This window comes from Trichoplusia ni, chromosome 24 (assembly GCF_003590095.1).
Source record: "Trichoplusia ni isolate ovarian cell line Hi5 chromosome 24, tn1, whole genome shotgun sequence".
NCBI classification, from domain to species: domain Eukaryota; kingdom Metazoa; phylum Arthropoda; class Insecta; order Lepidoptera; family Noctuidae; genus Trichoplusia; species Trichoplusia ni.
In genome coordinates this window covers 2,513,533-2,526,228 of record NC_039501.1, presented here as the reverse complement: position 1 = coordinate 2,526,228, position 12,696 = coordinate 2,513,533, and the positions used below count along the sequence as shown (strand labels likewise).

General features: G+C 34.8%; 1 protein-coding gene across 1 annotated transcript in view; it reads right to left on the bottom strand.

The window, feature by feature from the left end:
• Window positions 1–1,783: 1,783 nt before the first annotated feature.
• Window positions 1,784–12,696, bottom strand: part of LOC113505195 (sex peptide receptor-like) — a 287,008-nt gene continuing 276,095 nt past the window's right edge. Inside the window, exons 8-9 of the mRNA XM_026887787.1 lie at window positions 6,065–6,203; window positions 1,784–2,581 (exon numbers count right to left, since the gene is read on the bottom strand). Of these exons, the coding sequence (XP_026743588.1) occupies window positions 2,033–2,581; window positions 6,065–6,203 (688 nt within the window). The 3' untranslated portion in view covers window positions 1,784–2,032. The remainder of the gene's footprint in view (window positions 2,582–6,064; window positions 6,204–12,696) is intronic.

Genomic DNA, 12,696 nt, shown 5'->3' with positions numbered 1-12,696 from the left:
TCCCTTTTTTTCGATCCCGACGCAGGTAAGTAATCATTATTCTGAGATACTTCTGACAAATTTTCAACGAAAATATAGTGAGGAAATTTTAATTGAAAATATTGGTATCTGAAATCACCAACCTGCAGTGAGCTAGCGTGGTGATCAATGCTCAAACCTTCTTAAAGCGATATAATACCTCGTCGAGAATTAATAAAGCGACTTTAAAACACAATTGACAAAATATAACACTCTATATTACCCTATTTTATAGAGTTCATGAACATAAGCCATACAAATGACATCCAATATATTTTATTATTTTAGTTTTGAATACATATTACCTGTTTCCATCACAGCTGATTGGAATTCGAAACCTTATAAATTACAGGAAGGCACGAAATATTGATTCCATTTCTGCTATATTTTGTTTAAATAACTCTTGTTTGCTTAAACATTTGAGTTGTAGGATCGGAAATTAAACTCAGGTGTTATTTCTCTTCAGTTCTTTGTTTGCATATTCAATTATAATAGAGAGTCTTGCTGACTAGTTTTAGTTTGTGACTTTGCCTTTCTAGATCTTGGTTGTCTGTAAATTAGATTGTTCTTGGAGATAGAAGAAATTTGTTTTTTTTGTTTGTCATCAGAGATGGTTTGATATTTTGGTAGAGTTCTTCGTAGTCTCGTTAGGGAGTTTGACTAAAAAACAGTTTTCTATACATGCATCTAAATATGTGTGCGACTTTTGGCATGTACCAGTTTATATTTAGCAGTCCAAAATGTCCCATTTTAGTTAGTAACCTAAGTCTAGTTCTAGTCTAGTCTAGTTCAGACTTACTTAGCAGTACGTAAGTCGTAGTCTCTGACGTCTCTGAAAAATGCTAGTTATTTTCAAATCTGATCTCTAATTAAACCTTTTTTGCTCACTGTACACGCAATACTGACGATATGAATAAAACAACAAAAATTATACAATTTAATTTATTATAATATGCACCTAACACATTGTTGAATTCGCCATGATCCGACTCGGATTATAAAAGTTTACATTTTAAATTAAGTTGCTAAGATCTTTTGAGAATATTAGAACGAAAACGATGAGAAAACTCTTTTCTTATGATTTTAATTTGAAAATTTGCTACCACTATGAAATTGGTTAAATGGTTTAAGGACTTTTGGAGTTTCTTCTCCGCAGTCAATGCACTTAGGAAGTCATCAAGGATGGAAGAATCTAGAATTTTGCTTGATGTTTAAATTATAGTACTTTATGTTAACTGAAGAATGTTTTCAAATACTCGTTTTCGTTATAATTTCATTTATTTCTTCTAAACCAGAAAGCATACAAACATTGATATAACATAGTTACAACATAAATACTTAGTACCATTTCACTTTATGTAAATACTTACACGTTTTTACACATTTATCTACTTTTTAAATACATTTTTATATAAATTTACAAATATCTCATAAACGTTTTATCTAAACTTCATAGAAAAGCACACTGAGAACTAAATAATTGTTTAAATTTTGTATAATATTTACAATAATTTGACACTTTTCCGAAATGGGGGCTCACCATTCAAAGGCCGTGTGATCAGCTAATCAATTTACAAAATATATTTAATTATAACACAATTATTTATGATCAGGTAACCTCACGGCCACAGAAAAGTATCTCAACTTATACATTAAATATTTATACAATCTCAAAATATAAATGCAAAGTATACATCGCTATTCTACATTTTACTACACAATTTATTTTTGTATAAATTCTAGCGTCAATTTTCTAACAATATTTTTGAAATTTTGTAAAAAATTGACGCGCCTCATTTTTATCTAATTACATTAAAACATTTGTGCTTTTTTTCTGCATTTTTATTTTAACAAACAACAAAATATGTTTCTTTTTGAAAGTCCGTTTTAATAACATTATGAATTGTATCCTGTAAAGTGGTTTTCATATAATTGATATGTCCTAAATTACAACAAAAAAGAAAACAATTAAAAATCTTACTCTATCATAAGATATTTACAAAAAGAAACAGATCTAGAGTACGGTTTCGTTCGTGCACGTCCTAGGTCCGTTTACAAGGGAATACCTACTAGATCCGCCATTTTTCCTACTAGTCACCGCGCCCCTAATAAATAACTCCTTGAACGTCTCCCTGAACTGCCTCGACATGCCGCAGTAAATCGCAAAGTTGATGGGATAGGAAACTAGGATGAAGAAGTTGGTGATGAGGATTAAAATGTTGGCTATATAATAGTCTAGGATCTCGACGATTGTGCTGGAGATGATGTGGAGTATTGTGACAACGGCAACTGGTATTTCAACCATTAGGAAGACGGTGACAACGACGATTAACATGAGAGTGGTACAATTCGAGTCCCTAAGCTTCCTGCATTCGGATTTTCGGTTCTCTTTGAAGAGTCTTTGCCTGTTGATCTGGGCGGTCCTCATGGCTCTGAAGAGGAGCACGTTGAGGACCACGAGAGAGGTGCAAGGGATGAGGTGCACGAACAGGACTCGGAAGCCGTAGTACGATATGAAGTACGCGTCCAGCGATATCGCGTGCACCCATGGCGCCATCTCAATCTGAAAACAGAAAGGTTGGTATTAAGACATGTATTTTGAATATGATACCTATAATAGGTTTATTTAAGGTTTGAAATGTTTGAATAGGTCATTAAGTATCGTGTTTACGGAATGATTTATAAATAATTGATTTTTCGTATATGTGATTTGGCTGCATTCGTATTAGAAAAATAATATTGGGAGTGACTGCTGTTAAAACTTTTGTAAGGCGGATTCAATCGGGCGAATCCATATCGAAACGTCCTTAAAAATTGAATAGAAATAATGTCGACTAGAAAGACAAACTCATTCAATTAATATAATTTTCAATCAATCATATTTCGATAGCGACATAAAACTATAATTCAAATAATCCGATCAATTATACAAAAACTGTCAAAGGACAAGAATATCTTAAAAATAACCACCAAGTCTTATAAATTCAGTTGTAATATATTGCTTTTGGGGAAAAAAAAAACTTTTTCATCTTCTACATTTTTTATAAAAGTGCGAATGATAAATGCTTGTATCTTGACAATGATAAATATTATTTTTTGTGTGCAAAGAGATTACTCGGGAACTTTGAAGTTGAGTTGTGACGCAAATGATGTGAGTCATTAATTTCAAAATGGATAAAGTTTGGAAATTGGTGTGGGAATTTGGTGAACGAAGAGCTTAATTGTTAGGTATTTAATTAAATAAATCGGTTTAGTGGATTAAGTTGACCGAATGATTTTAATCATTCTGTATCCTGTTCCCCGAGGGAGTGGGTGTCCATGAAGATTGCTCATATCAAAAAAGTTCATTTTTTTATCAAAAAAAGGCTATATTGTACCTTATGAAACGTCAAAGCAAAAAACGTTAAATGTTAAAAAAATTACAGATGATATATTTCTTAGGTATTAAGGTTGTTTTCTATTACGAACAAAATTTGGCAACCCATTTGAGCATTGAGAGGAGACAAAGTGGCAAACGGACATACATGCTCACTGACAAACCTCTTAGACACCTCTTAACATGGAGTTCATGTACACGGCAATCTCAAACAGATTCTGGAAGCCTGCTTGAAGGATTATATCGCAGTTTCACAATTAATTCAAAGTTTCCAGACATTCGGTATGTTGAAAGCCTTTCCAAGAATTGAAAGCATTTGGCTGAGAAATGAAAATAGCTAATAATGGCGATTTGATTTGGAGTTGAATGAAATATCTGGATTGACGTCGTAGATAATTTTAACAATATTTTATCAAGGTTAAGTTTTAAGATAGTTAGATATTGTTTTTAAGACTTAGACAGATAAAAAAGACTAAATAATTGATTGTGAGTTTAAGGTTCGATAATCTATACTTCTATACTAATTTATAAAGCTGAAGAGTTTGTTTGTTTGTTTGAACGCGCTAATCTCAAGAACTACTGGTCCAAATTGAAAAAATACTTTTGTGTTGAATAGACCATTCATCGAGGAAGGCTTTAGGCTATAAACCATCACGCTGCGACTAATAGGAGCTAAGATACAATGGAAAATGTGAAAAAAACCGGGCAGGTACACCTAAATCATAACTTATATCTTCTACCCACGGGGACGAAGTCGCGGGCAACAGCTATCAGAGATAAAAAAGAACTATATTACCGCTGTCTGTCCGTCCGTCAGTCACCAGGCTATATCTCAAAAACCGTAATAACTAGGTAGTTGAAAGTTTAACATTCGAAATATAAAATCCTAAAAAGCGTATTATGTGGTGTGCGTTCAAGTGAATCGTTTGGATCTTTCTCTCTGAGTGGGTTACGCCAATATTTGCTTAGTAAGGGTATCGGTTGACCCTTATAGACAGATAAATATGAACCCTTAGCGTCAAAAGGGGCAAATTCGCAACATGTTAGCATTGTACGTGTTGCAGTATCTAAATTAGGGTTAAAGAATTTGAGGAGTATTTTCGGGACACAATTGGAGTTATTTAGACAAAGATCTGTTCCCTTAAAGCGTCCTGTTGTGGTTGTGGAAGAGAGATGCCGCTCCGTGTGGAATATGTCTTTCTCGTTTCATCATTGACAGTTTTGGTTTAATTTCTCGTAGTATTAGGCAGGGAGAGAGTAAAATAACATCGGATTGTATCCGGAATAACAAATAAGCTGAAAGGACATATATTTTGTATCATGTCCTAGTTATCAAAGACTTTATTGTGTTGCTACAATGTCTATAAGTGTATCCCTAAATATTATGTATTCTATACTCGACCGCACAAGACTGGAGAGTAATGTTCAAAGTTTTTGTATGTATGTATGACTGAAATGCCTCAACCGCTTTTGATATGTTGAAATTAACACTGAATCTTGCAAAAAAAATACCATTTCAATAAGTTATCGAATCGAAGAGAGGTTAGTTATTATTTCATTCTCTATTCGTTTAAAAGTCCCAGCAAAATTCTGACCTTGAGGGACAAAACCCTGCTTAAGGAGGTCATCATCCATTGGGGACTACCCTCTATTATGGATCTAACAAATACCTCTGGGGTTCTCGACCAAACAGATTAAAAACTTTTCAGACCGACCGAAGGGCATTGGGTTCATAAAATAAATGTATAAAATCTCATACTTTATACCGTTATCGTAACTTCCCAGTATTTTTACTTTCTTTAGGTGATCTCTTGGGATGGCTAAGATATTACAATCTTGGTATCTAAGTTAAAATATGTGCGGTTTGGAGGTCAGCTAAGAGTCTAGAAAAGTAAATTGCTTTTGGGATTTTTTGCTGGAACTTTGTATTGTACAAAATGAGTGGATTTGTCAAAGTTAGAAACTAATACAATCAAAGTATTCAAAGCACTGATTATGTTTTGGAAACTTGAAAAAAAATACTCTAATTTTATTACACTGGAATTTGCGAAAAGATCCATTACGTAACAATATTACGCACACATTTACAACCTAGAATTATGGCATTGTTCAAATACATTACAATGTCACTTGATATTCAAATATATTTGACCAATTCCATAATATTAATACTTGTCAAAATATTTATGCTGTTATGACGCACAGAAGACGCATAACGAATGTCAATTATAGGTGTCGTTCTTTTATTGTCAAGGAGCATGAGACTAACAGACGATAATAATACTCTAACTGTCACCATGTCGATGGTGATGGCTAGATGACAAAATTGCGACATATTCTGTACTAAGATAATGTCAAAATTCCATCTCTGGTATCTATACTTAGAATATTGAAAACGGCTGTAAGTAATAGACAGTCAGTTAAGCGTCATTCTTGCTTCTGGCTGTAACGGTATTGGTTACCATGGCAACCATACTAACATTTCCTTTTATTTTGGTATGAAGTTGCAACCCTCTTGGACAACTCCTACCTCGGGTAAGAGAACGGGTAGTGTCAGACTCTTACTGACTAAACCTAACCGCCATGCATCATCATCCGCCTTTTTGTGTCGGTGTATGGCAATATGTTACAATCCTCCATACCCAATACTAGCATCTCCAAGGTACTTACGCTGCAGACTTCCTCGAAGTGGCCTCTCCAGACGGTGATCTGAGGCACGTAGCGCCTGTCGAAGAACCGAGGCAGCTGGTGCAGGAAGGCCGCCACTCCGATGTAGATCAGGCACTTCATCACATTTGGCATTGTACACCTGGCGAAAAAGGATAATCATTAGGATATGAACTAAAGACATGATAAAGACTTTGACCATATTTGTCATAACGAGTTCCTCCGTGTTTCGGCAGGCACGTGAAAAAAGTCCCGGCTGCTATTCATACATCTTTGACAATCGTTACAGGTAAAAGCTTGAAAGTCTGCCAACCTGTCTAACTAACTATTGACTATTAATTTTCGCGTGCCTACTGAAGGCGAGATATGCCAAGAAACTTATTTTGTTTTAAAACCTTTTGTATTTACCATGTCCCTGCGAATAAATATTTTCATTTCATAAGTTTATTAGTTGTCTAGTACCCATACGTTGAAAGTTGTGCTATATTATTAACTTTATAATGATGATCTAACAAAAGGGTTTTTTAAGATGGCTGTGCAGCCTACCTGTTTGCAAACTTTAATAGCTTCTACAGAATATTTGGTGAGGCTTAAGAAGCATTCAGCAAAGCTAATGCAGGAACTAACTGATCTTTGTAGAAATGCCATCATTAATGTCAAAAGTGTAAGCTTATCTAGAGTAAGTAATTTCCTAAGTATGGTAGCTTAGCTTGGCTTACAGGAAATCTGTAAAGGCCATTATTTCATTCTCATTATACCACAAAAGGTGTACGCAAAGGCAAGACCGCGTGTGACCATTTTAATGAGGTTTGTGAAAATGAGAACAAATACACAAAAGGAACCTACGTTTATGGTGATGATTGACGTATTTCATTTTATTTTTACCTCTATTTCAGTTCTCTTTTATTTTGTTAGACATTATTTATTTTAATATAGTTATTGAAAATAACTTTTTAGGCTCTATCAAAACGTGACTATAAGCCTAGTTTCGATTTGTTGTTGTTGTTTCGTTTATTTATTAAACTGCTGAGAAATATGTAGGTATCCTAAGTAGGTACATACACATCCATAGAACAAATTATCAACCTCATCACACAATATATATTTACTTGTAAGACGTCCTCGTTCTGAAACGGCGTTTAGAAATCTACTTTTAATATCATTATGACGAGATCAAATCTCTTCAAGATTTAAAATGTCAAAGCTTATAAAGGTTAACAGAATCTCCAATCTGACATTTTCCCTGACAATATAACGAATATTGAAAGATTAATAATTGGAAAAGAATCGTTCAATAATCAGATGATGGGATCAAGAACGTATTAATTTGGTATCGAATAAAACCGCCATTGTAAATTGACATTTTGTGATTCATTGTTCATAAAAGAATACTCATGATTAGATTCCGGTTGGGTCCGAAACTAGTCGGGCGATCCTGATAAATACCCGTGAGTAAACCGTTGCGTACTTTAATTTTGAATCATTCTCATGATAGTTACTATAAAAATTTAATATAACATGTTTAACAAAACAAAATATGCATTGATTAAACTATAATACAGTCGACTGTACTCTGATAATCATATTTCATTGTTTTATTTTTAAAAGAGTAACTTACGGAGTTATAAGAATGACACTTTGGTATTGTGCAACTAGAGTCATTATTGTAACGTATTAAAAGTGCCTGGCAAACGGCCTATTTGATTTTGATTAAAATTTTGTTAGAGCGCCATTTTTTTACGATTAAAATAATCAAAACGAATGCAACTAATTTCACATTAACATTGAAAAGTTCAAAATGTATAGTCCGATATAGTTTTATCAGATTGTTTTGGTCTGTAGACAAGTTTTATTCAAGCGCTAACGAATCGCTCTGTTGTTCGAATCGATTGAGTCAAAGACACGTCACTTGTCGAAAGATTTTGTTTCGACTAACTTCGTAACTTTCCCTCTATGCAGTAACTAACTTAATATTAATTACTCGCTATCGACGCAGTTGTTTCAATCATTCCGTTATTTGTTTATACATTTATTCTGCACGTTACCTGTCTTTCACACTCTATTTTTCATCTCCCCACAAGAGCGGCCCTAGTTTTGTTATCGAGGACCCTTCTCACCTGAATAAGTGATTTCCCTTCAAATACAGACTTACTTGGGGTCATCAGAACCTTTCCAACGGTAAAGTTCAAAGTATTTATGTGTATTTAATATTTCAGTAAAGAAATTCTTTCCATTTTTAATAGGTTCATTGATTTTTAAAAAGTGTTTATTAGTTTATTAAAATTGGAATTTAATTGAAATTAATGGAAGCTGCTGTCTTGAAAATCTAATTTAGTACGCCTCTACTAATAATAGTACTCGTGATAATAATGCAAAATTACGTTTTACAAAATTAGATGTATCATCTATGACAATTTTTCCCATGTTTTTATACACTCTTTTCTTGTTTGTCAATTTTGCAATTCAATTTTTAGGCACTTCTATAAGCTAGCAGGTTGAAGTTTAGAGGTTTTGGTTTGGTTTAAAAAAAACGACTCCCGCATTAAGGAATTTAATCCTTGTGTCGTGTCGCGGGGAGTTTCACAAAAATACCGACTGATTTAGATAAAATTTGAATGGAGTGACATTAAAGAACATGGGTTTTTAGATTTTATTGACGGCCTGTAAAGATTTTGTTTCCTTTTATACCCGCCGATCTTAGTACAAGTTACAAAACACCAATTGATGTCACTAAAAATACTGTTCACTTATCCCATTTAATAATCGGACTTTATTGAACCACTTTTGTTTCTGACTGTACTCTGTCGGGTCAATCTGATAATTTAGGTTTGCGGAGAAACTTTATCTTTGTTTTTCTTTGTTATTGAATAATAAAAGCGATGCTGGACTTAATGCGAATGTAAAGGTATTGTATTTATACGAATTCGGCAAATAAATGCTTTTGTATTGACGATATTTTCATATGCCTAATCTCAGAATACAGATTACACAATTCATTTTATTTTATCGAATCCCCCATTGAGTAATTTAATCCTTATACCGAGGAGATATCAAAACCATTAAATTTACATGCACAAAGACACTCAGACTTTTTAGAACAAGAATTCGTGGATCACAAAATGCTTGTCCTACACGATGATCGAACCCGCGACACCTCGTGCTCTGTGGGTTAGCGTGGTGATCGTTGCTTATTATTATTGTTATTTATGTGCGTCAAACATAAGTGTATCCGAATTTAAATTACAAAAAGTACCTATTAAAAATAACATTAAAAAAGTGTCCAATACAAAATTTCACTGCTTTGCATTTAAAACAATAAACTTAGAGCGAGCCCTGTGGGAAATGGAAAAGAGAATGAATGTCATCATAGTTCTTTTTGCACATTTGTCTAAAAACAGGGAGTTTGTCTGTCACCGCGAGGGACTACGATTTCATTTGTTGAAAGCGTCCGACTTCAGCCCCTGTACCACGACCTGTCAAAACAGGACTACTGCAAATTGTGGAAGCAAGACAGCGCTCTATGCGGTGCACAGTGCTGTCTCGCTCTCACCTTAATAACACTGCTATATGAGCTCGTGGTGAGCGCGCTTCAGCTTTAGAATTTTCAGCTCTTTGTTGCGTTTTACGAGGTTCGAAAAAATGTTTCAGAAATAACTTCACTGGAAAAAGGTTAAAAACGACGCGACGTATTGAAGAAAAGTGTTCGGATTTTTTTTTGTGTTTTAAATGAACAAAAAGTGAAGAAAGCTCTCTTTTTCTTTCCACTGCACAAGTTTTATGTTGAGAAATTCTTTTAAGAATATAAAAGTAAGGTCATAATTTTGGAATTTTCCGAAATAACTAAAACCGCTCTCTTTTTCACCTAAATTTCACTCTAAATACTATAAAGGCGTCGAAGAAAATGTAATTTAGTTAAAAGCTAACCAAGACTCACAATATTAGAGGACCATCTGGCGTATTGATTCTTATCATCGAAAATTTATTAAAAGAAAATGTGGGCATTTTGAAAAGTTGATAAAAATAACCTTAGTTACGCTTTCAGACTAAGTTATTTGCTTACCCAAAGGCTGGCTGTTACCTCGCTCAGAGGATTAGCATTGCCATTCAACGTGGCTACGCTGCCAGCCTTTTGGGCACACTCCCAGCTGGCAGCGATGCCGGTGAATTTTTTGATGCATTATTTTAATTATTGTTTTTGTTTTTTTTAGTACTTATTTTAAGTGGAAATAAATTGAATAACTTATTTGTAGATTGTTAAAGAATAACATTATATTATTATTCTCTTCACTAAATTAAATCTTCGTCTTATTTTATTTTAAGTAACTTGAATGTTATAAAAAATACTAGGTACCACTTTGGAGGTTTCTCTAAAAGGGTAACTCAGCTAAAAGTGCTTTAAGAAAAGAAATATGTTAAAAAGTAAATTTAATTTAATTTGTTTATTTTAAATGGTAGTGCAGTTACTTAGTTCAATTAGTATTATTTGTATTATTATACTATTATACTTTATTTAACGTAATCTCAATACAGCTATGTATCACGTTGTTTGTCCGCGATGGACTTTTAAACTACTTTTACGATTACAATTAAATTTTCACACTGTATCCATCTTAATTCAACCTCATAGATAGGATGGCTTACATCTTAATATATCTGTCAGCTCCTAACAGATGGCATTATCAAATCGTAGACGGCGCGTGGCTGAGTCTGCTAATACACATAAATAGCTTAACAACCACACTGTTTCTGTCGTTTCTTCTTTGTAGTGTTGTCAAAAGGAAAACTAACTTAAATAATATCATCTTACTAAGAAAAAAGCTATCATATAGACAAAAAAAAACACAAAAAGATAGACATGAAACAAACGTGTTTACTTAAGATAAAAGCCCTTTTCTGTACTTGCTAAAATCCTTAATACCCACAAAGAAGTACAAAGCAAGCGGCTCCATCCTACCAACTTGGTAGCTTTTGGTAGCTTTTCATATAACATTAAAGTCAAGTACTTTCTACCAAAACTGAGGAGCTTATATGATACTTGACCTTTCTTTGTCAAGTTACGTTGAGGATTATTAGGTTGCGAGCGTAGCGGAAGATGTGTTATTAGAATTAATCAAACCTGGAAAGAATTATTTTATATTATAAAAGTATTTTCAAAGATTTCCAAAGGACAGTGTTCAGTGTTGTGCATCGGAAAGACATGTTCAGAAATATGTATGGGAATTACATTCGACAAGTGACGTGACTTTGACTTAAAGTTTCAATACAGTAAAACGATTCCTTTCATCATCGGCCTAGCCTTTTCCCAACTATGTTGGGGTCGGCTATCAGTCCAACCGGTTTCAGCAAGTACCAGTGCTTTACAAGGAGCGACTGCCTATCTGACCTCCTTAACCCAGTTACCTGGGCAACACGATACCCCTTGGTTAGACTGGCTGTCAGACTTTTTCAAGCTTCTGACTACTTGTAACGACTGCCAAAGATGTAGGAATAACAGCCGGGACCCACAATTTAACGTGCCTTCCGAAACACGGAGGAACTCGTTATGACAAAGATGGTCACCCATCTACGGACCAACCGCGTCAAGCATAGCTTAACCTGTGATCGAATCACTTATGCGGTTATAGCTTAGCCACGAGCTCCTTTGAACTTGTTATTATTCCAGGAATCTTCCATCTCAGCGGTAGCGGTCGCAGATATTAAATGGTTTACAATTTCAGAGGGTCCACCACTATGTTTTCAAGTAATATTATTATGTTTGTGGAAGCGTGACAGCGCTATACACGAAATAGAGCGGCATCTCCTTTCCACACCTTTAATTTAAGATTTCCATACATCTTCCTTCACCCTTCCTCAGCATATAATCAATATCAACCATTTATATAAAATTATAAGACACAATGTTCTATGTCCACAAAGCATAGTTTCTCGCCAGCAACATCTTGCATACAAATCCCTTCATTATCACAAGGCTTCTACAACGATATTAATTGCTATTACTACGAATCAACCTGGTACCTATGGGTGGTGTTCCAACCAAACGTACAGGCAAACATCGTGAGGAAACATGCACAGCTGAGGTTTTATCAAGGGTATGTTCAAATGAGAGTAGCCGAAGATAGATCTCGATGGCGTGCAATTGGGGAGGCCTATGTCCAGCAGTTGTCGAATAGGGGCTGATGGTAATGATGATGTTCAAATACGTCAGAGGCTAAGTTTTTTACCTTAAAAAACTTAGCTTACCGCCCGACTAGGATCAGGACCGAGCCGAACCGTGCCCCTCACAGAGATGGCATCAAGCTCTGTGGAGTCCATTAGGGATTGTCCGAAAGAGTTACCACAGCCCCGGTTCACAAAGAGAAAAAGAAGGAACTTGGGAGATTTTTAGTTGGTACAAGTCTGGAATTGCCTTTTGCTTAACCCGAAGTGGCATTCGATGATTGCCACAACAACGTCAAGCGAATAAGTATAGAAATCTAATAAAGTGCTTAACCAAGGGGTATCGTATCGCCCAGGTAACAGGATTGAGGTCAAATAGGCAGTCGCTCCTTGTAAAACACTGGTACTTAGCTGAATGCGGTTAGATGGATGCCCCAACATATTTGGGAATAGGCTAGGACGTTGATGATAATATATAA